The 27071-nt window shown below is 40.4% G+C and overlaps 2 protein-coding genes across 9 annotated transcripts in view; both read right to left on the reverse strand.

Annotated features, from left to right (window-relative positions):
• The window catches only part of LOC132236895 (pantetheine hydrolase VNN2-like), a 31136-nt gene extending 20751 nt beyond the window's left edge, over positions 1 to 10385 (reverse strand). For both annotated transcript variants that reach the window (XM_059700361.1, XM_059700360.1), the window contains exon 1: positions 8307 to 10385. The gene's annotated coding sequence lies outside the window, so the exon portion shown is untranslated. The remainder of the gene's footprint in view (positions 1 to 8306) is intronic.
• Positions 10386 to 10821: 436 nt separating this feature from the next.
• The window catches only part of SLC18B1 (solute carrier family 18 member B1), a 32720-nt gene continuing 16470 nt past the window's right edge, over positions 10822 to 27071 (reverse strand). The window contains exons 5-14 of one of the 7 annotated variants that reach the window (XM_059700367.1): positions 26472 to 26619; positions 23429 to 23585; positions 19279 to 19418; positions 17330 to 17431; positions 15733 to 15824; positions 14444 to 14539; positions 12563 to 12637; positions 11745 to 11838; positions 11600 to 11652; positions 10822 to 10966 (exon numbers count right to left, since the gene is read on the reverse strand). In XM_059700367.1, the coding sequence (XP_059556350.1) occupies positions 10894 to 10966; positions 11600 to 11652; positions 11745 to 11838; positions 12563 to 12637; positions 14444 to 14539; positions 15733 to 15824; positions 17330 to 17431; positions 19279 to 19418; positions 23429 to 23585; positions 26472 to 26619 (1030 nt within the window). In that variant the 3' untranslated portion in view covers positions 10822 to 10893. Of the gene's footprint in view, positions 10967 to 11599; positions 11653 to 11744; positions 11839 to 12562; positions 12638 to 14439; positions 14540 to 14567; positions 15057 to 15732; positions 15825 to 17329; positions 17432 to 19278; positions 19419 to 23428; positions 23586 to 26471; positions 26620 to 27071 lie in introns of those variants that run through there. The other 6 variants (XM_059700370.1, XM_059700368.1, XM_059700369.1 and 3 more) reach the window with 6 other exon arrangements.

The following is a 27071-nucleotide window of genomic DNA, read 5'->3' on the forward strand; positions in this document are numbered from 1 at the left end:
CCGTTTGGCTCAGTGGATAGAGCGTCAGCCTGCGGACTCAAGGGTCCCAAGTTCGATTCCAGTCAAGGGCATGTACCTTGGTTGCGGGCACATCCCCAGTGTGGGGTGTGCAGGAGGCAGCTGATCGATGTTTCTCTCTCATCGATGTTTCTAACTCTCTATCCCTCTCCCTTCCTCCCTATAAAAAAATCAATAAAATATATTTTAAAAAAAAGAAAGATTAAAAAAAAAGGACAAAATTTAAAAAAAAAAAAAAGTCTATATGGAAGGAAGGTTCTGAAATCCATTGGTGGTAGATAAGGAAGTGGGAGACCGCAAAGCAGGAAAATCTTTAGGACTGAATGAAAAATAAAAATGGAGAGATGCATACTTCTTTTACATTGATGGGTGCTGGATAGTTAACACTTAACATACAAGTAACTGTATAGAGGTATGCAGGTAAATGATAACAGCAAGGCATGTTGGGGTGGTCTGGCCCCGGTACCGGGTGTTTATCTCTGGAGGTGTAGAGAAGATTTATTCTGACATTCTAAGCTTTTTATCCTAGAAGCACAAAAACAATGGAAAGGGCTTGGTCAATGTAAAGATTAATCTATCATATAGGCCTTAGGACATGACTTCCCATGATAACCTATGCAGTTAGGAATTTGTATGAACAGAATATCCTGTGTGGTTACTTTCAGCTCTTGAGTGTGTTAGGTCCACCGAGTGGCCCTGTTTTCATTCATCAGAGCATCACAGTAATTCACCGATTATTCACTTTGTTCATGTTCAATGGGCAAGGATGTAGAAAAGCATGTTTAATGCCTACGATAGGTCACTACTTACCGGTCTGTCTAGGTAAGGCCTTACATCCCTGGATCCTATCTGCTGTCCTCTTTCCAAGGCTGGTGGCTCCTCCTATCACCCCTGACTTCCTGTTTTGGTTTAGTTTCTGGGTGGCCAGCAGCTGACTTGAGGGTTCTGCTCCCGTAGGCACCAGGAGAGGGAGGATTTGTTTTATCCTAGCCTGGCAACCCTGATTTCTGGGCTTTTCTTTCAAGCAGTCGTAGGGGCTGGGTAACACAGGCCAGGTGGAATTACATGATTGCTACTGAGCAATGTCCAAATGGCCAGGGGAAGTAACAGAGCCAGAGAAGTCAGCCATTTTCTAGCCCTAAGACCTACATTGACTCTTACATTCACATTATATTCCTTCTTCAGCCCAGTGTTCTTTTATTGTAATGCAAATCCACTCTAGAACTTTCCCCCATGTGGACATAACTAAATTCCTGTATGGCGCAGCATCTAATTACTGATAACTCACATGGCAGGAATTTTTCTCACTTTAGTTATAAGAGTCAGGATGGTATGGAGTGATGGTTAATGGCATGGACCCCGAAGCCAGAATGCCTAGGTTTGAATCACTTCCCAGCTGGCTGACTATGAGTAAGTAATGTGACCTCTCAGTACCACAGTTTCCCTCATCTGCCAAAGGTGGTAATATGTGCTGAATAATTTTTGCTGTTATTATTGCCTCAAGCCCAGAAGACGGTGGTTCTATTGGAGGACAATACCCAGGGCAGCTTTGACCCAGGGCTTTAATTCTCTCTGCCCCTGTGCCCACACGTTCTTGGCTACTAATTTGTTTAAAAAAACTTCAACCAGTCCATTGTCTCTGTTTTCTCATTGTTCTCTCTCTTTCCACAAAGACTTCTGTGTCAATCTGCCCTGACTGGTTTATCCTGAAATTATGAACTGAAAGTCCATTTCTACCAGCTATTTTTGAGTGTTTTCTCTCCAACTGTACCACAGATTTTCTCCCTGATCAATAATTCTAACTCCTTAATTCATTCATCACAGATTTTTTTTTAAACAGATACACACACAACACACACGTGCACACAACTTACCGAGAAACTCGATTACTCATTCATTACTGTTGGGAATGTGGAATGGCACAGCCAGCCACCCTGGAAAACAAGCTACTAATGGCCCCACCCCATCCTGGGTGGAACAGTAAACAGGGAGGTAGGGCAGAATCCCAGTGCCTCCTACATCCTGTTCCCTGTTCTGGAAGAGGACAGGACAGTGTTGGTGGAGAGTTGAGAGGCCCCAAGGCAGGAAGAATTTCTTTTTTAATATATTCTATTGATTTTTTAAAGAGAGGAAGGGAGAGGGATAGAGAGTTAGAAACATCGATGAGAGAGAAACATCGATCAGCTGCCTCCTGCACACTCCCCACTGTGGATGTGCCCGCAACCAAGGTACATGCCCTTGATGAGAATCGAACCTGGGACCCTTCAGTCTGCAGGCTGACGCTCTATCCACTGAGCCAGACCGGTCAGGGCAAGAATTTCTTTATGAGCTGTTACTTCTGATAGGCTGAGCCATTAACCAAAGACAGAGAAGAAAAGCCAACATCTTGCATTTGTCTGCTTTGAACACCCAGAATCAGAGTCACAGGCCATAGCGCTGCTAAGTGGAATTCATTTCTATGGAAGATCAATGATCAATTAATGCACAGTATATACGTGGGAGTGCTCGCTCCTCTAAATCAACTCACCAAGGTCCTGAGAGCTGTGTTAAGACAAATTCCCTGACAACAAAAATGAAAGAAGTCGGAGAAACCAAGATGGCGGCATAGGTTAACGCCGGAGATTGCTGCCCTCGAACAACCACTTCAGAGATATAACTAAAGGACAGAACAGACAGCATCCAGAACCACAGGAAGGCTGGCTGAGTGGAAATTCTACAACTAGGAGGAAAGAGAATATCATACCCAGACTCAGAGGAGGCGCAGTGCTGAAGTGAAATACTCAGGTGCGGAGTGCGCGCGCGGAGCGGGCTGGCAGCGGAGGGCGCGGTTGTTGTTTTCAATCGGGAGGGAGTTTCAGACTCTGAGCTCCAGATCCGGGCGAGTCTCTGGGACCCAGACTCAAACAGGAGAAGCGGGACTGTCTGGCTTCGGTCGGAACTCGAAGGCAGCTTTCTCTCCGAGGTTTGCAGCCATTGCTGGGACTCTGAGAGGCAGAGCCCCTGGGGACAGAACTGAGAGCAGCCATAACTGCTCGCTCTGCCTGCCCTGTAGATCCCCGGGGACCCGCCCTGCCCAAGCCCTGCACAGAACCATTTGCCGGATAGCCTCAGGCAAAGGCTAGATTAGCACCGCCCTAGAGATCCAGCACAGAAGCTCTCCCACTGCAGACACAGCAGACTCTCATAGCCAGTTAGCCTGGAGGTCAAATCACCCCCGGTATTGCCGACATCAATCAAGGCTTAAAGGCAACAAGACTGCGCACAAAGACCACTAGGGGGTGTACCAAGAAAGCATAAAAAATGCGGAGACAAAGAAACAGGACAAAACTGTCAATGGAGGATATTGAGTTCAGAACCACAGTTTTAAGGTCTCTTAAGAACTGTCTAGAAGCTGCCGATAAACTTAGTAAGGCCCTCGAAAAGACTGGTGAGACCGCTGATAAATGTAGTGAGATCCTCAAGAAATCTAATGAGACCCTCGATGTTGTGATAAAGAACCAACTAGGAATTAAGCATACACTGACTGAAATAAAGAATATTATACAGACACCCAACAGCAGACCAGAGGAGCGCAAGAATCAAGTCAAAGATTCAAAACGCGAAGAAGCAAAAAACACCCAACCGGAAAAGCAAAATGAAAAAAGAATCCGAAAATACGAAGATAGTGTAAGGAGCCTCTGGGACAGCTTCAAGCGTACCAACATCAGAATTATAGGGGTGCCAGAAGATGAGAGAGAGCAAGATATTGAAAACCTATTTGAAGAAATAATGACAGAAAACTTCCCCCACCTGGTGAAAGAAATAGACCTACAGGTGCAGGAAGCGCAGAGAACCCCAAACAAAAGGAATCCAAAGAGGACCACACCAAGACACATCATAATTAAAATGCCAAGAGCAAAAGACAAAGAGAGAATCTTAAAAGCAGCAAGAGAAAGAAACCCAGTTACCTACAAGGGAATACCCATACGACTGTCAGCTGATTTCTCAACAGAAACTTTGCAGGCCAGAAGGGAATGGCAAGAAATATTCAAAGTGATGAATACCAAGAACCTACAACCAAGATTACTTTATCCAGCAAAGCTATCATTCAGAACGAAGGTCAGATAAAGAGCTTCACAGATAAGGAAAAGCTAAAGGAGTTCATCACCACCAAACCAGCATTATATGAAATGCTGAAAGGTATCCTTTAAGAAGAGGAAGAAGAAAAAGGTAAAGATAAAAATTATGCACAACAAATATGCATCTATCAACAAGTGAATCTAAGAATCAAGTGAATAAATAATCTGGTGATCATAATAGAATCAGGGACATAGAAAGGGAATGGACTGACTATTCTTGGGGGGGAAAGGGGTGTGGGAGATGCGGGAAGAGACTGGACAAAAACCGTGCACCTATGGATGAGGACAGTGGGTGAGGAGTGAGGGCGGAGGGTGCGGTGGGAGCTGGGAGGAGGGGAGTTATGGGGGGGGGGGGAAAGAGGAACAAATGTAATAATCTGAACAATAAAGATTTAATTTAAAAAAAAAGAAAAAAGAAAAAAAAAATGAAAGAAGTCATGGGCAGGTCTTCCTTCCCTATGCATTTCCCCCCAATATTGCTGCTTTTTCTTAAGATATTTTTTCTTTCAGAAGATGCAAGGGCATGTATATAGTCCAATGCTGCTGCTTTCTTACTATGATTTGATAGTGCCACTTCCTAATGCATAGCCCTGTCCTCCCACTATTCGTGTTCCACATCTAGTGGCTCTTGGGAATGGACTCACCAACAACTGGTGACTGATCTTCATCGGCTAAGTAAATAAGAGGTAAAAGGACCCAGTAATAGTGATAAAACAGAAAACAATACAGAAAATGAATATAGCCCAAATGCTGAAAGTATATGAAGAAAAATTATTAATATTATGTTCAAATATTTATGTACACTGATTTTAATTTTTTAAAGGAAAACAACTCTATCAGAATTCATCCAACAATTGATTTCATGGTGGACATTTTCAAAATCCATATATATAAAAGGCTAATATGCAAAGTGTTCCCTCAGGAGTTCAACCGGGAGACTTGGATCACTTGCTATGATGTGCGCTGACCACCAGGGGGTGTCACGGAACATGGCGGGTGACCAGTGGCAGTGGTGGTGACTGGGCGGTGCTGAGGGAGTGAGGGAAGGATGAGGCAGAGAGGCGGAGAACCTGATCAGCTCTGATCTCCAGCCAGGCTTAGGGACTCTACCTGTGCATGAATTTCTGCACTGAGCCTCTAGTATATAATAATGTGACAACTGATTTGGTATTCAAACTTGTCTGGAATGACAAAAAATTAAAAATGAAATAATAATGTACTACTTTTTGTATTTGTCATGCTTTTTGTCAAGAAGAAACAGACTTTGAATGATTTGTTTTAGTACTGATGACAAAATTGCACTAAACTCAGAAGTTGTGCTGAACCCCAAGCCTTCCTAGATTGTCACCTATAACTCTCAACTACAAACAGGCTGGGAGTAGAACAGGCTGTGGATTTTCTGAGAAAACTAGTGCAACTGTTTAAGATTTGTAAGTTGTTCTTAAAAAAGTCTGAATAAGCAGGCTTTACTTAGTTCCCTTTGTTAATACTGTAGATGTGTTTTTCTTTGTCTGAATATGCTATTTGAGTCTTACACTCCTATGAGTGTTTCATAAATAGAGGACATGTGATATTGATACCAAAGGAAAGATAACTATCATAGGACTAAACTTTGGGTCATTCCTGTTTTATAAGATTGTATATAAACAGAGATATGTGTTTCTTTACTTTCATTTACTAGTAATTGTACTTAGTGAAAATCAGTTAGAAAATTATGTCAGTATTTATTATCCACCTCTTTTACCAGCTAGATTTGAGGAGGTATATTTATCATATTTAAATCCTCACAACTTAATAAATAAGTAAATAGAATATTTCATTAATGTATGATATTTAATATCTATCATCCAAATCAAATTTCCTATGTAAAATACTGGGTTATTTGAGGGGAAAACTAATCATGCAACTACCATACTATCCAACAGCTGTATCATTCCCAGGCAGTTATCCCAAATTATGAAGACATGTTCACACAAAAACCTGAACATTAATGTTCATAATAGTGTTATTTGTAATAAACATAAGCTAGAAATAATCCAGGTGTCCTTCAATGAATGATAAGGCAAGCTGTAGACCACACCATGGAATATTCCTCAGCAATATAAAAAAACGAACGATAGGTCCATGCAACAATGTAGATGAATCTTAAGAGCAATGTGCTGAATGAAAAAAGCCCAATCCCCAAAGTTAGTAACATACTATGTGATTCCACTTATACAACATTCTTGAAATGACAAAACTATAGAAATAGAAAACAGATTAGTGGTTTCCAGAGATTAAGGAAGGTGTGACTGTGAGAGGGAACTGGATGTTCTATAAAGAGGCAACATGAAGAATGAAGAATGTTCTGTATCTTTTAAAATATATATTGATTTTAGAGAGGAAGGGAGAGAGAAAAACATCAGTGATGAGAGAGAATCATCTATCAGCTGCCTCCTGCTCACCCCTTACTAGATATTGAGTCTACAACCCAGGCTGTGCCCTGACCAGGAATTGAACAGAGACCTCCTGGTTCATAGGTTGAGGCTCAACCACTGAGCCACGCCGATTCCATCAATATATCCTGGCTATGATTTTTGTACTATAATGTTGCAAGATGTTTTCATTGGGGAAACTTGGTAAAGAGTATATATAACCTCTTGGTAAAGAGTATATAATTATATATATATTAATAAGAGTATATTAATTCCTTTTTTTTAAAAAATAAATATTTTATTGATTTCTTTTACAGAAAGGAAGGGAGAGGGATAGAGAGTTAGAAACATCGATGAGATAGAAACATCGATCAGCGGCCTCCTGCACACCCCGTACTGGAGATGTGCCCGCAACCAAGGTACATGCCCTTGACCAGAATCGAACCTAGGACCCTTGAGTCCTTAGGCCGATGCTCTACCCACTGAGCCAAACCAGTCAGGGCTATTAATTCCTTTTTAAGAAATATTCAAAGTGATGAACAGCAAGAACTACAATCAAGATTACTTTATCCAGCAAAGCTATCATTCAGAATTGAAGGTCAGATAAAGAGCTTCACAGATAAGAAAAAGCTAAAGGAGTTCATCACCATCAAACCAGCACTGTATGAAATGCTGAAAGGTATTCTTTAAGAAGAGGAAGAAGAAAAAGGTAAAGATAAAAATTATGAACAGCAAATACATATCTATCAACAAGTGAATCTAAAAATCAAGTGAATACAAAATCTGATGAACAGAGTAAACTGGTGAATATAATAGAACCAGGGGCATGGAAAGGGAGTGGACTGACAATTCTTGGGGGGAAAGGGGTGTGGGGGTGCAGGAAGAGACTGGACAAAAATCATACACCTATGGATGAGGACAGGGGGAGGGGTAAGGGCAGAGGGTAGGGTGGGAACTGGGTGGAGGAGAGCTATGGGGGGGGGGGAGAGGAACAACTGTAATAATCTAAATAAAGATTTAATTTAAAAATAAGAAATAAAAAAAAATAAAAATGTTTTGATTGATTTTTGAAGAGGGAGAGGGAGAGGGAGAAAGAGAAACATCCATCGCATGCCCCCTCCTGGCATGTACTTGCATGTGCCCCAACCGAGAATCCAACCTGCCACTTTTTGGTGCATGAGACAACACTCAACCAACTGCTCAGCCAATTAAGCCACACTGGCTAGGGCTTTGTATTAATTCTTACAACTGCATGTGAATAAAAAATGATCCCCAAACTTAAAAAGTTTAATTAAAAATATAATTTGTGATTTATTTGTCCTTTTTCTTTTTCCTTTGATTAATTTATATATCACATATGCATAGGTTGCAACATGGTCTTAACACAAAAGATACATTTTCTTGATTACTATTACATGCTACATTTACCCACATAAAATAGTCTCCTTTTGTTAAAGCATTCTTTTAAGCTAGGCACCTTTGTTACATTTAGAAGAATATAAACATATAAAAAGATAAATGAACACAACGATTTCCTTTGGTAGTTCCACCCTGTTTTTTGGTTTCATTGTTCAAAGTTCCTCTATTTTTTAACGTTTTTTTCTTTTGGGCCATTTATTTTAATATGACTTGCAAAATCATAAAATGAGGAAGCTACAAGGTTAGTTTCATACAAAGTGTCTTTAAATACACTGGTATCCGCGGCAGCATGTGTTGACAACAGCCTGTGGGGAATGGAAACAGAAAGTTCTCTCACCAGAAAGCTTGGAATCTTTGTGTTGACTTTGAACTCTCAACAGTCAAAAGCGCTGGTAACGGTACTAGGCGGTCGGTCCTGGGTCCTGGGGTGCCCGGACGCCCGGTGGTGGAGGTGGGAGCCCAGCCGCCGCCCCGCAGGAAGCTGCCGGCTGCTCGCCGGGTGCAATAGCGGCCCCGCGCGGCAGCGTCGGAAACTGCAGGCGCTCCGCATATTCTAGGCCACTGGGAGGAGGAGGGGCGACCTTGCCCCAGCCTGTGCTCTGCCAAGAAAAGCACTGAAGTGGGACCAGGCGATTTAAGCATTGAAGCTGGGCGAGGGTGACCGAGGCCTGCACCTGCTCTGCACCCCATACAATGCAGCGGGCCGGGGTCACACTCCTTCCGGGGGTCGTTCTGGGAAACGGGGGAATCTGTGACATCCCCCTTCCCCGCCCCCCACCATGTACTTCGAGCACTGGACCACCCTCTGGTGGTCTTAAGGCGAAGGGAATTTGGGGGAGAGGGAGAATGAAGAGTGCATGGAGTTTGTGGATATCCGATTTGGGCAATTAATGTCAAAAAGTATTCCAACACTGTCGTACCTCAAGTTGCTCTCCATCATCCCCAGTCTTGGTTTTGTCATCCTTTACGTTTTGTTTTTTTTTCTTTTCGTCTTGGTGGTGTGAAAGGGCATCACATTATGGTTTAATTTGACCCTTCAGGATCTGTTTTGCTACTATTCTTCCCTCACCCTCCTGCCAAAACCTGGGGGTCATCCTAAATTCCTCTTCCCTTTCCCTCCACATCAGCAGGTGTTGTTGGTTCCACTTCCAAACACGCCCTTTCCTCTCCCTTTCTATCACCACATCCCTGATCCAAATCATTAAAATTTCTCTCAAAGCTTCCGAAGATCTCCCTCCAACTCTGCTAAATCACATCCCGCTCACATCCACATGCCCAGACAATAGCCTTCCTGAAATATGCATCGGATCTAGCTTCCCCACCTAACAGCTGGCCCCTCCACACTTCTCCAACCTCCTCTCTTTACTAGACTGCAGGCGTGCAGGCCACGGTCTTATCTCTGACCACCTCCAGCCCCTTTGCACATGCTGTCGTCTGCTTTCCTCTCATTCTCAGTTCAAAAGCCCCACCCCCACAGAGAAGCCTTGTCTAAATTAGGACCCCACACCCAATCAAACCATCAGTTATTCCCTCACATCACCATGTTTTCCTTCCTAGCCTCTCTGTAAAATAGAGATTCTGGTATTTATCTATTATCTTCCTCTAAAATATAAGTTGGATATGGGCAAAGACTGTGTTTATCTTGATCACGGTGAAATCTCTAGCACATTATCACAGGATCGGTTCAGAAAAGGCATTCAATAAATATGTTTGTACAGCTAAATAGCTAAAGCCATTTCTTCTGTTTAAAACAGGTAAATATGGCTGTTACACCACAGAAATGGATCAGGAGGTTTGATAGTTGCATAATAGAGACTCTCTTTCACTTCAAACAACAGCATGGATTTTACATGAAGTCGGAGGAATCCCTTCACTAAGCATTCCTGTGAAATCGCCTGCTCTAGGAATGGATATATCTACTAGAAATATGTGTTGTTGTTTTTTTAAAGATGGCAGAATTGAAACAGAGCTTATGGGAAATGAATGTTATATCAAGCATTGCTTATAAGTCCAGATGATAATTGAAAATACATAGCACAAATGGAAATCTTAAGTAATGCTATTCTTCTACCTTCCACACATATTTTTTAAAAGAACTGAGGGCCAGGAAATGTTACAGTTTTTGCATAATAGGCAGGAAATTTGCCTTTGAACAAAAACAGAAATCTCAGGACAAAGATCAAGCATATCTTTTTAAAACTGATTTCATAGTAACTGTTCTACAAATATTGAGTCACTTTTATTATCTTTAAGCATATCAATTCTTTCCCTTAAGCCCATAGATAATCCCTTTAACACAATCAAAGTTACTAGTTAATGTCAATTCACATACTTTCTTTCCTTGTTAATATACAAAGGTACATTCACAGAATCAGTGCATTTTGAATAAAAAGTAAACAGAGGAAACAGGAGACCTAGGGTCTCAGATGTAATGCTTTAAATATGGCTGGTTCAGCAGGCCAGCTTTAAAAAAAAAAAAAATACATATATATATATATATATATATATATATATATATATATATATATATATATATCTTTATGGATTTCAGAGAGGGAGAGGGAGATAGAAACATCAATGATAAGAATCACCGATCAGCTGCCTCCTGCAACCCCCCACTGGGGATCGAGCCCACAACCCAGGCATGTGTCCTTGGCCAGACTCAAACCCGAGACCCCTCAGTCTGCACGCCGACACTCCATCCACTGAGCCAAACCGGCCAGGGCTCAGCAGGCCAGCCTTGCAGGACAACAGTATGTGTAGCCAGCCACCACGGATCATCCAAAAATATATGGACACTTCCAGGATGCTGGTGTGGGTTCATGGAGTTCTGTGCGTAAAATTAAGAACACTTTTCAAACTTTCCATCTTTAATATTCAAGGCCAGGAACATCCATCTCCCAACCCTGTGTCTCCCAAGGTTCTCAAGGCTGGTTTTCATCAGGCAAGAGAGCACGTTGTTCCTCCTCTGTACCAAGGATATTGTGAAGTTTTGATCTACATTGAAGGAAAGAAAAGAAGAATCGTAGTATTTCTCATCTTAAAAAAATTCAGTACCTTTTCTCTACCCAACTACCTCCTCAAAGGTATCTGCCAAGTCCTGAGGCTTAGAGCACCTAGCAATCTGCTGACTGTCAGAATGGAGGTAGAATGGTGTTTCTTTTTCATTTCCACAAGCCAACTTTTATTATTTATTATTTTTTTCCTTAATAATCCTTTATTGTTGAAAGCATTACATATGTCCATTTTTTCCCCCATTGACCCCCTCCAGCCTGTCCCCACCCCCCACCCCAGGTCTTTACCGCCTTATTGTCTGTGTCCATGGTTATGCATATATGCATACACAGTCTCCACAAGCCAACTTTTATTATTATTATTATTATTATTGATTTCAGAGAGAAAGGGAGAGGGAGAGAGAGGTAGAAACATCAATGAGGAGAGAGAATCATTGATCAGCTGCCTCCTGCATGCCCCATACTGGGGATCAAGCCCGCAACACGGGCATGTGCCCTTGACGAATTGAACCCAGAACCCTTCGGTCTGTAGGACAATGCTCTATCCACTGAGCCAAACCAGGTTGGGCCACAAGCCAACTTTAAAGGGAGAAAGAAGTTCAAGAGTTGACCATACCTTCTTCTTCTCCTTGAGTACTCCAATAGATAAAACAAGCCCATCGATAGTCCCTTTAACACAATCGAAGTTACTTGTTAATGTCAATTCTCAAAGTCATGTTTCTCCACACAAATAAAATGAAAATAAAAGACTGATTACTCACACTTGTCAGAGCCCACAGACCTTGTACAGCTGCTGCCCATTCAAAACCAATTTTCTCATACAGAAATCCACCCAGTGTTGGTCCCATAAAAGCACTAACAATGAAAAAAAGAAGGGGTATTAAATAAGAGAGAGAGAGAGAGAGAGAGAGAGAGAGAGAGAGAGAGAGAGAGAGAGAGAGAGAGAGAGATGGGGAGGAGGGGGCGAGAGAGATCCTTCCTAAGGTTGCATGCTCCTTCAGTTACAGGTTTTCATTAAATTGGAACTATAAGTTCTAAAGAAAAAAGGTGATTTCTGGACCTAGCATTGGGTATAAGAAAATGGTGCTACCTGAAAAATGATGATGCTTAAATCTTTTAAACAATTGTATAATTATAAGTGCTTTTGAAAAGTTGATGCCTTACACGAAAATAAAATTTAAAAAAGACAGGCATTCAAAATAATTTTTATACTATTCTCTCTACTCAGTGTTTGTATTAAAGATAATTTAATTCAGTACATATTTATGGATGATATCTACATTGCCAGCATACAGTTATCCCTTTGGCATGGTATAGAGTAACAAAATAAATAAGTAAATGAATTTTTAAAATGGAGATATGGTCCTGATAAGTGAACTTAAAAATATCATTTTTATTTGGTTAGGTATATAAAACTGCTGGCATAACCAATGATCTTAGAGTCAGGTAAAACTCTGGTTCTGCCCTAAATAAATTGTGTTCCCTTGGCTAACTCATCTGGTATCTCCATTTGTTCATCTGTAACTGAGGGACAGTATTTTCCATCTGCCAGGGTGACTGGAATTCAGTGGCTACTCACCCCACGGACCACATGGCACTGAAGAGACCTGACACGAGGGCCAGTGTACTTAATCCTTCTTCAAACCCATTCTCACTGCAGAGAGAGACAAGAGTGTGTCAGTGACCGCAAGGGACACTGTGCGATAGACAAGAACTGTGCATAATGGACAAAGCAAGCCAGGAGGAATCTGAACAAAAACAAAATCAATATCTTACTCCATTTCTAAGATAAAAAGCTAATCCAAGTTGAAGGAATTTTCATACTCATGTCTACTTCCTGGTTTTCTAAAAAATAATCTTGTTGCATATATAAGATACAACATTAAGAATCACAACCCATTTGCACTAAATGCTCAGAAAAATATATAATGAAGAAATTCTTAAAATGGGATGAGCATGTAAAGGCAACTTTTAGAAAATGAAGAGAAACTCCTTCTTCCTGTGGGAGATGTGGTTGACACAGCCTAAAGGCCAATATTCTCCCTGAAGGGATAAACTCCCCCAAGTTCACTCTGTGTTCTCCATCATCATGCCTGCTAAATGGGAGACTGCTGACCAAGTGACAAATGCCTGGTGTGATACTGTGATTTATTATAAGAAGTACATGTTTGGTCTTGGTTCATTTCTGGCACACACAGCTCCTAAAATCCTTGAAATGTCCTAACTGATTGAAAGCAATAAAAGTCTTTGTTATATTAATGAGGTGACTTTTGGAAAACACCTACGGATGGTGGCCGGCTGCCAGGAGAGCTGATCCTGTGATTAGAGGGTTGAAACTTGTAGTCCCCCCACCCTCATCCCTCCACACCATTCACCTCTGGGCTGGAGGTTGAATCAATTGCCAGTGATCGACGATTTAATCAACCATGCCGGAGTAATAAAACTCCCATAAGAAAAACAAAAGGACAGGGTTCAGAGAACTTCCTCGTTGGTGAACCGGAACCCTTACACCTGCCAACGTGCAGGGCCCAGACTCCATGAGTATAGGAGCTCCTTTGTTTAGGACCCCGCCATGTGTATCTCTTCATCTGGCTGTTGATTCCTACCCTTTATTATCCTTTGTTAATAAACATAATCTAGGGAGTAAATTGGTTTCTGGAGTTTGGTGAGCTGCTCTAGCAAATGAATCAAATCCAAGGAGGGGGTCATGGGGACATCTGATTGACAGCCAGTCAGTCAGGAGTACAGGTGATACCCTGAGCTTGTGACTGGCATCTGAAGTGGGGACAGTCTTGTGGGACTGAGCCCTAAGCCTGTGAAATCTGATGCTGTCTGTGGGTGGTCAGTGTCAGAACTGAGCTGAATTGTAGGCCACCCAGCTGGTGTGAGAGAATGGCTTGGCAAACCCCTCACGCATTGGACTTGGTACTAGAACCATTTTGCCTGGTCACTCTATGCTCTTGGATGGACCTCCTCCACGAGAGAGGAATAATGCCGAGGCTTTTCCATTTTGCTTTGGTTGTTTAAATGTGTATCTGTACATAAACCAAGCTACGCCTCTATCCACAACCCAGTTTAACTATTACTGTATACATTATCATTTATATTACTGCATTATTGCATATACTGTTTATATCACAATAGTGTGTGACATGATATCATGAAGATATACTATTGTGAAAAAAAAAAAACACTTCCCAAATCTCACAAAATTGAGAAATTCACGAAAGCCTGTTTAAAATACAGCTCTTGCCTGGCCAGCGTGGTTCAGTGGTTGAGCGTCAACCACTAACCAGGATGTCATAGTTCGTGGGCTTGATCCCCAGTGTGGGGTGTGCAGGAGGCAGCCGATCAATGATTCTCTCTCATCATTGATGTTTCTATTTCTCTCTCCCTCTCCCTTCCTCCCTGAAATCAATAAAAATATATTTAAAAAAAATACAGAATGAAAGTTACTTACTGGGCGCAACTGATAATCTCCGGGAAAGTTGGGATTATACTCATTCCAGAGGAAATGCCAATGACGACTAACATCAGCACCAGCAGCCACAGTTGACTGCAAAAGAGTTTCGGAGAAAAACAAAAATTAGCCTTTGAAGAGACACAAAGCTTCATGATAAGGGGGCCCAGAGAGAAGTTCCTTTCACAGATTCCAGGCCTGGTCTTGTCCTCATTCCCATCTGGTCACATTTCATTCAGTGACCGCATCCTTTAGCTCCTTATACTTGAGGGTGGGGGTCAATTCATCCTGATATCTCAATGTCTTTTGTCACATATATCACATGTCTGGAGTCAACTTGCCTTATATCACCTGCACAATCCTTTCAAAATTGGTGAAAGCGCCAATGCTAATGTTTTTCTTTCAATTGCTTGGCTTTGAAATTCATTTGGCTAAAAAATGTCAGAGAAGGGAGGTGGTAAAGTGACAGGAAACTAGTATTTGTACCACGCGGAGCACTACGCCAGTTACTTAGCACCCATTACCGCACTGAATGTTGCAGCATCCCTGTGATATTAGTACTATTTCCAAATGAAGACAATTTAGGTGATAAAAACAGTCTCCTTTCTGAGAACTGCAAAATGGGACAGAAGGCAAGAAGCTTTGATAGGATAAACAATGAAAAAAAAAAAAAAGGAAGAGAAAACTAAAAAGTATCTGATTGGGGCGGCATAGTCAACCCTATCTGGTGTTTGGGGATTGGCTGACTGGCTAGCCTGTATTTCTGGCTCGATCCCCATTAGGGGGCATGCAGGACGCAGCCAATTGATGATTCTTTCTCATCATTGATGTTTGTATCTCTCTCCCTCCCCCTTCTTCTCTGAAATCAATAAAAATGTTAAAAAAACAACAAAAAAACAAGCTTTACTGAGCAGCTACTACATAGTAAGGATGACACAAACAAACAAACAAACAAACACATTTGGTCCCTACCTTCCTTAAAACAAAAAACATTTTAAGTATCAACTAAAGACAAGTGTCAACAAAAAAGTATGATATTGAAACACAAAGGGAGAACAAGCATATTTCTCATTTGATACAGATCTTATGCATTCCTGTTTGCTTGTACCACTGCTAGCTTCTAGTAAGATAAATACTGTCAGTCTAACAAACAATCCAATACTGTCATAAGCCAAGGTAATTATTTCAATAATAAGGCTTGAAATACTAAGAGATACTAATATCACACCAAATTAAAAAAAAAAATTCTTAATGCTATTTGACCAAAATTACAGAGAAGAAAAAATTACCTTTGAATGTGCAAGACTGGGACTGGTCCTAACAGCATGTAGCACCCTGCTGTGATTATGTTTCCAAAAACCAGAAACCATTTCCTTAGATGCTGATAAAGAAAGGGACCAAACAAACTCTTAAAACCTTCCATGATCAAGGAATATTTTAAAAAATCACTGATGAGCATAAGTCACGGTATTAAAAAGTCCAAATAAATTGAAGAAAACAAAATTCTACATTTAAGAGAAAATAGGTAGGCAGTAAACACAAAAGCAAGGACAACATACCCAAACACAGGGAATATGCAAAAACAAGGATTCCTGACAAAGGAAATGGATGGAAGATTTTGTACATGACGAAATAGTTCAAATCTAACAATTTAAAAAGCAGTCACTACAAGGAACAAGCAGGTGAAATATCTGGAAATTTTACATTATTAAAAAAGTACCCACTAAAATTATTCCTTATACACTACTTGAATGCAGGCTACAAATTATAGGGGTAGAATAGCTGCTCAGTTATATGTAAGACTATGTCTTAAAACACTGTTTAAGATACTTGCTTTTCTTAGTAATCTCCATGTAATTTACATCTTGACAAATAAGCACTAATGCAATAGAAGCTTAAAAGTTGGCTAACAGCACTATTTCTTTATATGAGTTATCTGGACTGAATGGTTTAGACCTAGTTAAGGAGAATAGAAGGAACTTTCTGTCAGGGGAATAACTAATGCATACTGATGTGGCCAAGCTCTTCACTGCCACAGGAAAACCAAATTATCTCCTCTCTGTTGGATCAAGACCCAACACCTCTGGAATTCTGGCCTAATTATTAAAGTCAATCCATTTTTTTGTATTAAGGTAGCTTTTAATCTTTACAAAGTCTAATGCAAAGTGAACTTGCTCAGGTTGTAAGTCAGTGGAACCTCACACTGGAACCTCTCCATCAGCTCAAAAAATTGAATATGTTAGAATGTAAATGTTCTCACCTTCCCCAAAAAAGATAAATAGGTGAGGTGATGGATGTGCTAATTAACTAGATGGAGGAACTCCTTACACAATATACTATATATACTTAATAATTCACCACGATGTAAACTTTAAATATATTATCATTTTGTCAATTACACCTTAATGAAGTGGAAATCCTATATAATAAAAAGCTAATATGCAAATTGACCAAATGGCGGAACCACTGGTTGCTATGACGCGCACTGACCACCATGGGGAAGATAGATGCTCAATGCAGGAGCTGCCCCCTGGTGGTCAGTGTGCTCCCACAGGGGAGTGCCATTCAGCCAGAAGCTGGGCTCACGGCTGGCGAGCGCAGTGGTGGTGGCGGGAGGCTCTCCCACCTCTGTAGCAGAGCTAAGGACCTAAGCCGACAGGCGGACATCCCCCCAGGGGTCCTGGGTTGTGAGAGGGTGCAGGCCAGGCTGAGGGACACCCCTCCCCCCCCCCAGTGCACAAATGCCGTGCACAGAGCCTCTAGTTTAAAAATAAAAGAATATATCAATCCTAATCAATGGACCTCTAGAGCTCTAAAGGTACAGTTGGAAAACTACTGGTCTAAACATACAAAAGCAATTCTTAAATATAAATTAAGTGTACATACTGGAATTTTATCGCTTAGTAGACCACAGAGTGGTGAAGAAATGGTGTAGGATAGTGCCAAACCCAGGAATACCAGTCCTACGTGTCCAGCTGGTAAGTTAAACTGTAAAAGAAATCTTGTATTAAAGGTACATGATTAAGTCATTTTTAAAATAAACATCTATTTTACAATTTCTTCAGCTCTTGTTATCTACCATCAGTTTATTAATAACACTCAGTATCCTTCCTAAGTTTTGTCTATTGGTCAATGGATTACTTTTTCTCTATGAGGGGGAAAAAACAAACACCTAACCAGCAGTCAGATGTCCTAGATTTTTGCTTTGTAGCACTTGACAATAAACATATAATTTTGCTTCTATGAATCAGTTTTTACATATAAATGAATACTTTGCAAACTTTAGGTGCATAAAATTTACCTGGAGAATTTATCAAGAGAGGTTCTTAGGCCCTAAGCCTTTTTCAAAAAGTCTGGGAATTTGCATTTCTAACAAGCAATCAGGTGATGTGACTGTCCACAGACTGAGTCACTGATGTAAAAATCATTGATGATACTATCTATTCTACCCATCTCAAAGGGATAGCAATATTTAAATAAATACTTCAATGGTATGACACATTTTAAAAGGCTTTGAAACAGTAAGCTACCATGTAACTCTGATACTGTTATTATTACCAATATGATACAAATGCCTTTTTTTTTTTTTTTTTTTTGGTTATCTGAGTTGTTCTCATTCTCCTCAATTTCCTTAACTAATTTTCTAACTTAGACCCAGGAGATTTAATTATGAGCCAGTTTATATTTTAACAATGTTTATGACAAATATTAACTCATGCTAAGAATTAGTGTTTTAAAAATAAAAGATACAAAAGCAAGATATGTAAAGTCAGATATGCCCTCTTCTGATATTACAAGTGGGCGGAGACAGGGTGGAGCCTTCCTACCCTAAAGGCTGGGAAACCAGGATTGGCAGCAAACCACCTATTCAAACAACTGATAAGAAGTCAGAAGAAAGGTTAAAAAAAAATCATACAAATACATTTCTAAAGATTTCTTATAAGATAGACAATAGAGACTTAGGTTTAACAGAGAATGGTTACAAACTTTTAGACACAACTTCCTGGAACATGAAAAAGACTCTTAAAGAACACATTGTTGATGTGAATGGGATGTGTCACCACAAACATAAAACAGTTTTCTTATGTGTTACTTCCTGGATGCTCCCAGCTTAAGCCTGGTATTCAATTCTCTAAACCTTGGGCCATGCATTATAATTATAGCCCCAGGTTTATCTTTTTGGGTAGTTTACACACCCAAAACTGGCTTTAGTGACTTCACAGGGTGGTGTTTCTGGTAACTGTGCTTTTTTAATTCTAGGGCTTCACATAAAGTTAGTGTTGACATGTTAATTCTCCAGTATTATTAACTACCAGGCTTGGTAATATACTTTATTGCATTATTAATAATCTTTTTCAAAAATATCTAAAAACAAATTTCTATGATATCAAACTTTTAGAATTCAGTATTAATTCCTCAGCACTGAAAAGATGGAGAGGTTCTGGGGTCCTCCCTCCTATCCTACCTATAATATAGCCTATAGACATTCAATTCTATGCGATCGCCTAAAAAGCCAGTGGATTCAGGGAGGACACCTCACATTAAATGAGCCAATGGGTACCCCAAGTTCCCCACTGAAATTCCAACAGACAGAGGAAAGGTGTCCTTATTAAGGAGCCAGGATGATACACAAGCCAGACCTATGATGACTCGAGCTTGGCCTCGGAAAGAAGAAGACAAATGTTTGAGCCACTTAGTGAAAGGCTTCCTTCATTTACACAGAATCAGACCCCTAGTTACAGGGACATCAAAGGTACAGGCTCCCTCAGTGTGCAGTTCTCATTCTACCTAAGTCTTGCTGCAACGCGGAGCTCTTCAGCAATCAGGCTGCTTACCTTCTTCAAAACAAAGAGAGACAGAGTTGGGTCAAGGAAGCCGAAGCAGGCGCTGAGCGAGGTGATGATGAAGGTTAGGAGCGCAACCTTGGGTAAACTGATGAGTTTCCAGAATGAGTGCTGACCTGGATTAGACTCCTCTGAGTAAAATGAAAAGAGAAATTGGAGTAATTAAAATAATTTAACTATCATTTAACCTATTATGAAAAGTAACATTGGTGAGGCCATCATCATCTGGTCATTAAAATAACTGCACCTCTGAGTTTGCCTAAAGTTGCTTATTACCTATGTTTGCAGAAGTTATTCAAACCTAGAGGCCACATAGTTTTCCTAAAAATAATGTCTCAGATTCAAAAGGAATCAGAGTGTGTGAGGAGAAGGGGTTATAGGTTATAACCTAGAGGTAAGTGTGGCCTTTCCCAGGTGGAATAAAGAATCTGTAAGGTTTAACTTTGTTCATGGGAAAATGCAGATCCTTCAAAGAACAATGTGTGTGTGCTGAGGAGGAATTGGAGTTCATCAAAGAACGCAGCACTTTATTTTCTGCTGGCAAAGAAAACACTGGATTGAATGCAGTGCTACTGAATCATGTGTAAAGTACATCTGACTTTCAAGGTCAGTTGACTGCCAACCTTCCTTTTCCCTCCGTTCCCTACACTATTTACCAGTTCCCAGTACCAGGCACAGTTGTTCCTAAGCCTCCATTCATATTCTATGACTCCTTTCTTTTTTCCCTTACTAATTTTTCAAATCTATTCACTTTGCAAGGTCTGGCAATGGCCCTGATTATTCCACAAATTTTACCTTTCTCTAGTTTCCTGCTGCACTTCAAGTCGATGCCATATCTTTTAACACTTAAGCTATAATTCATGTTCATCATTGTTTTGTATTGTGTGATGGCTTTCCTATCTTCCCATTAATTTACTAAAGAAAATCTTTGCTGAGCCAGGTTCCATGCAAAATGCTGGGCAGACAAAGGCAAAGAGGACAAACTCTATCCTGAGAGAAAAGTGAAGAAAGGTAGAATGGAGTTAAGAGGGTATCTATTGGAGCACATATGAGCATTTCCTTAAAACACCCCCCCCCCCCACACACACACACACACACACAGCACCAGGGAACAATATATATATAGAAAAGGATTTCCAAAAGTAATACCTAAGTTGGTGCCTAAAGGATGAGTTTGAGATGATCAAGCAAAGAGGAGGAAAGACTAATCCGGGCATATTAGAGTCAGGGATACCTATGCAATGGAGAGAGATCATACTGCAGAAGAATGTGGAGATAAGATTATGCAGAACTTTGTAAAATATGCTAAGAACCCTAAGAAATCTCTATGGATTTCAAACAAGGATGAGACTCAGATCTGTGTTGGAAAGAGGCCTCTCCATGGCCTCGAGGAGAATGGAGACAGGGGCACCAGTTAGAGCCTTTTTCAGTGATCCGGGCCACACGTGAACCTGGCTGAGGTTGGATGAGCATGGTCTTTGAGAGCCAGGATCAGCACTTGTATATCCTCATTCCTCCAATAGCACCCACCATGGTTCATTACTCAATACATTCTTGTTGAATAATGATCCAGTATAGAGCAAAGTACGAAAAAAGCAGAGAGTGGTTCAGCTATTTTAAGTGCTACATTTAGACTTTGCCAGAATATGAGAGATAAAGTTAAATCGTGGTGTTAGTATCTTATTTATTAGCCAAATATTCACCATAAACCAAATCTGAGCACAGCCCAGGCCACTCAACTAAGGGAGCCTGCAGTCAGTCTAGATTAGAAAGAGGTTGAGCACCACCGTGTGGCTCCGTGTGGTAGTGCCAGCAGGCAGACTACTTGGTGTGGACTTTGAATTGTATATTAAAGGTATTTTGGTCACCTTAAGATATAAATGGTAAAATACCAACTTCAATCGGTTAAATTTATGGTGCATATAAAAGGTATTATGAAGTTATGGTATAAGACAAACTGTTGTGGCATAATTGGTCCCTTCTCTAAATCCAAAGTGTGAAACGGGTTACCAAAATACTAAGAATGTTTGTGAAAACAGACATGTAAAGAATTTAATTAAGCTGTTGAAGAAGCTCAAATAATGAAAACTTCGAGTGGTAACTGCTTCAGAAGGCACATGGCAGAATTATCTGGGGAGCTCCCCAATTCTGATATGTTCTTCTTAAAGGGGTGTGACTCCCTGCTTGGCAACACCTGCCGCAGCAAGCTACCTGTAGAGATAGGGAGGTGGGGTACCCCTCAGGTGTGAGGGAGCAGAAAAAATATTGAGCACTGTGGCAGTACTTACTCAGCATTAATCCAGTAATTGAGAAGGTTCAGAAAAACTTGCCAAAAGAGTTAACAAAATGAGTTTTGAAGGATAAATAAGGGTAAGTAGCATGGGAGGGAGAGATACTCCAGTGCACGTGACTCCCCTGCTGAAATCTAACAACAGCTCTTAATGGCTTTCAGGGTAAAGCTCACATTTTATAGATTTATGAATTTTTAATAGGAAGATTGACATGTCCATGACTGTGTTAGAAATATTTCTTTAGAGCAGTACAGAAGAGGGGACTTGATGAACAGATGTAAAAGATGAGGGAGAGGTTAGGAACCACAGCTGACTCTTAGGTATCCAAAACTAAAGCCACATTGTCCAGGGGTCTAGAAGGAGATAAATGAGTAGAGTAGAACACAAAAGTCTGCCAATGTCAACAAAATAAAAAAAAGAGTTAATTTTCTAGCTTCCATCTTTAAGCTCTCCTAAAGCAATAGTTCTAAAAAGCACTCAATGGCAATACTTACAGCCTTAATGTTACCAGTCTTAGAAATTGTTATATCATTTCCCCCCATTCAATCTAACTAAAAGGTCCTTCCGTAGATAAAGAGAAAGTTTGTCAAGCCAATTTGTTCATAAAAATACAGCTAGCTGGGGCTTTGTAAAGTTCAATGAAGATGCAGGGAAATTTTAATTGAGGAATGACAAAAAATGAGAGAAACAAGTACCAACCAACTAGGCTGGTGGTGTTTAGAGGGGGCTGCAAAGGATACCAAGATTGGGCATGGGGGGAGGAAATGAGGAGAGCAGGCTGGGACTCAAGGAGTAATAGATGTTGGGGCCAGTCCAGCACCTAATCACAGAAGTTCTCAATGCCATGTCCTACCTTTAACTAGTAAGCAAGGTCTTTTTTTTCCTTAGACAGTGTGATAAAGGGTCAATAAAACTCTTTCCCTGCTGCATGAGAATCTGACTTGGTGTCAGTTGCTTAGTTATCAGTTGAGTGTTCATCTGACACCCAAGTGGGAGCACAACTAGACGCTGGTCTATAGATACCACCCTGGCTGCCGTGTTACTGGTGTTAGAAAGAGGACAGACCCCACCGTGGTTTCAGGGTGAATGATGGTGCCTCTCTAGCAATGGTCTCTAGCTCTGTCTCTCCAGCTCCCACGTGAACTCTTGTTCTGTTCCCCTAGTAATCTGACAAGGGTAAAATGACAACTGTGTTACGAGGCAATCTTGCTCACAATACAAATTACCTTGGCCTGGCAAATTTCATTTGAACGGAAGGAATTCTAAACAAACTAATAAGTACCTGGTGAGGTATCTGTGCCTCCCTGAGTGTGATTGTGGAGACCCTGGAGGCGGTACCATGGAGTTACTACAGGATATGCTAACTCCTATGGGCACGAAGCTCTGAAGCCAGGATGACTCCCATTCCTGCCTGCTGTGGCCTGGTGTCCTCGCACCTGGCTGTGCTGCACAGATAGCTGCAAGGACCGCTGGGAAGGAAGGTATGGGCTTGCCCTCCTATCTCTGTGGCCTTCTAAGAAGATGGTGCCATGTGTGGTGCATGTAACGTGTCATTCTGAATCTTTAATTAAGTCCAAGATGACCTTTGGTGGGCATTGCATATGGCTCTGTTCTATGATCAGAAATTAAATATTTGCTAGTTCTAAAGGTCAGAAAAATTGCTGATGTATAGACATTTATATCAACTGATTGCCTACAGGATTTTTCTGAAAAGCAGAATTAGTTACTTCAGGGTACTCTAAAAATCTACCATTGATTACATAAAATAAAAGTGAGTATACATTAAATTGATCTACAAAGGCATGCAAATACTGAAAGATTCTTAAAGTGAGTAACAAATATAGTCTTACCATAACTAGGTAAAATGTACATGGTGAGTGGTACCATCAGCAAAATTATGCATCCAAGCAAAATAAAAGGCACCTCATAGCCAAAGGATTGATACAAGAAGCCACCTAAAGGAGGCCCTAAAACTAGTCCCAGTCCAGAAAAAACCTCAAGACTTCCCTAAAATTGAGGAAAAAAAATAAGTTAATATATTTTGATTGAAAAGTTAACAAATAAAGGTGTAGTGGGCACTCTCTGAAAAAGTTCCATCCACTTCACAATTTACACACACACACACTCACACTCAGGATGGGCCCAAATTTAAATATATGTTTTGAAATCATAAAAGCACTAAAAAATAAAATATGGGAGTTTTTTGTTCTTTAGTCTTTATGGTAGGGAAGGTTTTCTAATTATGGCACAAAAGCTCAGAAAACACAAAAGAAAAGATTAATAAATCTGATTATATGAAAACAGGAAAAACACAACAAAAGACAAAGAATAGAGAAAAAATACTGACAAAGGACTAATTTCCAAAATATATCAAGAGAGTTACTTCAATTCAAAGAGGGAAAAGAAAGAAAAAAACCTAATAGGAAAATGGGAAAAGGCTATAAAGAGACTGTTGACACATAAATGATATGCAAAGCTCTTAGGCATGTAAAAAGAAGCTCACCTTCACTTTTTAAAGACATGAACATTTAAAGATGCCAATGTTTCCCTATCGCCTGTCAAGCTCTCCATACTTCCAAGAATTTGAGGAAAGAGCATCTTTGGACATTGCTGGTGAGTGTACACCGCAGGGCAACTTGGCAAATCAACCAAGACAAATACACGCATTCTCTGACCAAGAATGCCACTTCTGGGAATCAAACTTACAGATATAGCCATAAAGATGTGATATGGTGTATGTGCAAGCTTATATTTGTAGCACTATTTACAATAGCAAAAGATGTAAACAATGAAATTTTCATCAATTTAAATAAACTAGGTTATACATACAGTGAAGTACTATACAGTCATTAAAGAGAAGCAAAGAATGAGGAACTTTTCATATATAGATATAGAAAGATCTACAAGCTAATTTCTATTTTTTTATTTATTGATTTCAGAGAGGAAAGGAGAGGGAGAGAGAGATAGAAACATCAATGATGAGAGAGAATCATTGATCGGCTGCCTTCTGCATACCCCCACACTGGGGATCAAGCCCGCAACCCAGGCTTGTGCCCTGACCAGGAATCGAACCTGTGACCTCCTCGGTGGACGCTCAACCACTGAGCCATGCCAGCCAGGCTCCAAGCTAATTTCAATGTTTGTGTAATAAGTAAGACAGAGTATGTTACCATAGGGAATCATGCTCTCTCAGTGTGTGTGTGTGTGTGTGTGTGTGTGTGTGTGTGTGTGTGTATGAATACATGAAATTGCTTGGGAAGAAACCTGTAGTACCTGTTGCCTTCTGGGGGAGTGATGTTGGGCTGGGTGCCCAGACAACAGGAGTGTCTATGGGAACTGAGCAATAGTAATATATAGAATATATTCACCAAGCTGAAATAAATGACCAAAAAAAGAATATATTCACTATATGCTATATTTCCCTTTGCAACTTTTGAATTTGGTACCATGTAAAATTATTTTGTTTTGTTAAAGTTAAACAAAACAGTGCTATGGGAAAAATTGTTCGCTATCACAGAACTCTTACAGAAATTGCACCATTTTAAATCAATCTAATTTAAGGGCTTTAAACAGAGACCCGTGGCTTGCAACCTAAAATCCTCAGACCTCACAGAAGACTCAAAAGTAGTCCACTAATAACTTTCAACTTCTCATAACAAATACAGAAATCCTACATTTTCTCGCAATAATGTTGTCCAGATCAACTACCATGTTAGGCCATTACCTTTTGGCTGCAATTTTACATAGAAACTTGGCATGCCCTGCTGATCAAAAAATCCAAAGGACTGTGGCATCATAGGAATTTCTTGGGCAACACTTTCCAGAGTGTTCCACAAAGCACCAGTTCTTTAAGAGTCAAAAGTGGTTCCATAGTTAAATCGAGTTGTGGAACATTAAATAAACTATCTCTACTATAGAATTTCTCAGAGTCTTAACACACTAATGTGAACTGGACAGCATATGCACACTCCAAACATGTTTAGCCACAAAACCTTGTTTTGCAGAGCATGTCAACAGACTAGTCTTCTGAATCCCTTTTGAGAAATATATTCCTGGGAGATGTAAACAGTGTACCTGCCATATGGCCAGCACTGTGTGGCAATGACTACAGAATGAGCCTATCCTAAAATAAGCCTATCCAGACATATTATTTTATATGGGTAAATGAAGGAGTCCTTGGTACTAAATTATAGGCTCTGTGGTGACATTTGGTCTCTGTACACACCGGGTCCTTCAGAGATGCATGAGTCCAAGGAGAGACCTATGGGAAAGCCCGTCTGGGGTCAGGGAGGCAGCAGCCAACAGGAATCTGGTGTCACTAATACTAGATGTCCAGGTACCTAGGCAATGTATGAGACATACCTCAATACGATGCTACCAGGGTCTGGGTTATTATGGCAAAATAAGAGGGTACTCTTCAGACAGCACAGAAGCACTTACAAACTTATTGCTAACATCTCTCCCATGAATCTTGGAAAAGTGGAGGAAGGACTCTACAGATTGAGTCTTTTCTAACCCAGAGGAACGCTTCAGGCAGCCAAGCCCCAATCTCAGCTACAGAGAGAGAGCAAAATACTACTAGGAAGGCATTTAAAAAAATAATAATATAAAAGTGGCAAAAAGAATATTTAGCTTGGACCACATTTACCTGTCAAACTGCCCATTCAGAGGATTCTAAGGCCAGGAAGAGACCTAAGTAAGATTAATGATACATTTATTGACAGCCTGCTGCTGGAAGTACAAACTAAGGTAAAAGGTAACACACACAGATTGTAAAAAAAAAAAAAAAAAAAGCATGTCTAGTAGAGTGGACCCCAGCTTTAACTTGGAAGGTGAAACAAATATTTTAGCCTACACTAAAGGTAAAATAGGAAAAAAATATAAAATACATACCAAGACTGTGGCCACATGATTTGGGAAAGCCTTTGCGAGGATAGAAAAAGATGCAGTTATTGCTGCAGCAAAGCTTATGGCATCTGTTATTCTCACTAGAAAACACAGAGCAATAAATACCGGTCCGTTGGGAACTTGGTCCAATAAACTAAAAGAGAATAAAACAAGTCTCAAATGCCAAGCTGGTTTCTTTCTTTTTTAAAAAATATATTTTTATTGATTTCAGAGAGGAAGGGAGAGGGGAGACATAGAAACATCAATGATGTGAAACAATCATTGATCAGCTGCCTCCTGCACACCCCCCTATTGGGGGTCAAGCATGCAACCCGGGAATGTGCCCTTGACTGGAATAGAACCTGGGACGCTTCAGTCTGCAGGCTGATGCTCTATCTACTGAGCCAAGCCAGCCAGGGCCAAGCTGGTTTCTATTCATTTCCTTCTTAACTGTACTCACTGAAAAGAGCAGTAGCTCACCTAGAGTTATTAGAATAAATCTCTTTAGAACATAAACTTTTTAAAAAGTTGCTTTGTTATACTTTGAGTAAAAGAATTACCTTCTTTTGGGGGGTACCAATTGGAAGCACAATGAGAATTTAGTTG

The sequence above is a fragment of the Myotis daubentonii genome, chromosome 6 (assembly GCF_963259705.1).
Source record: "Myotis daubentonii chromosome 6, mMyoDau2.1, whole genome shotgun sequence".
Taxonomy (NCBI): Eukaryota; Metazoa; Chordata; class Mammalia; order Chiroptera; family Vespertilionidae; genus Myotis; species Myotis daubentonii.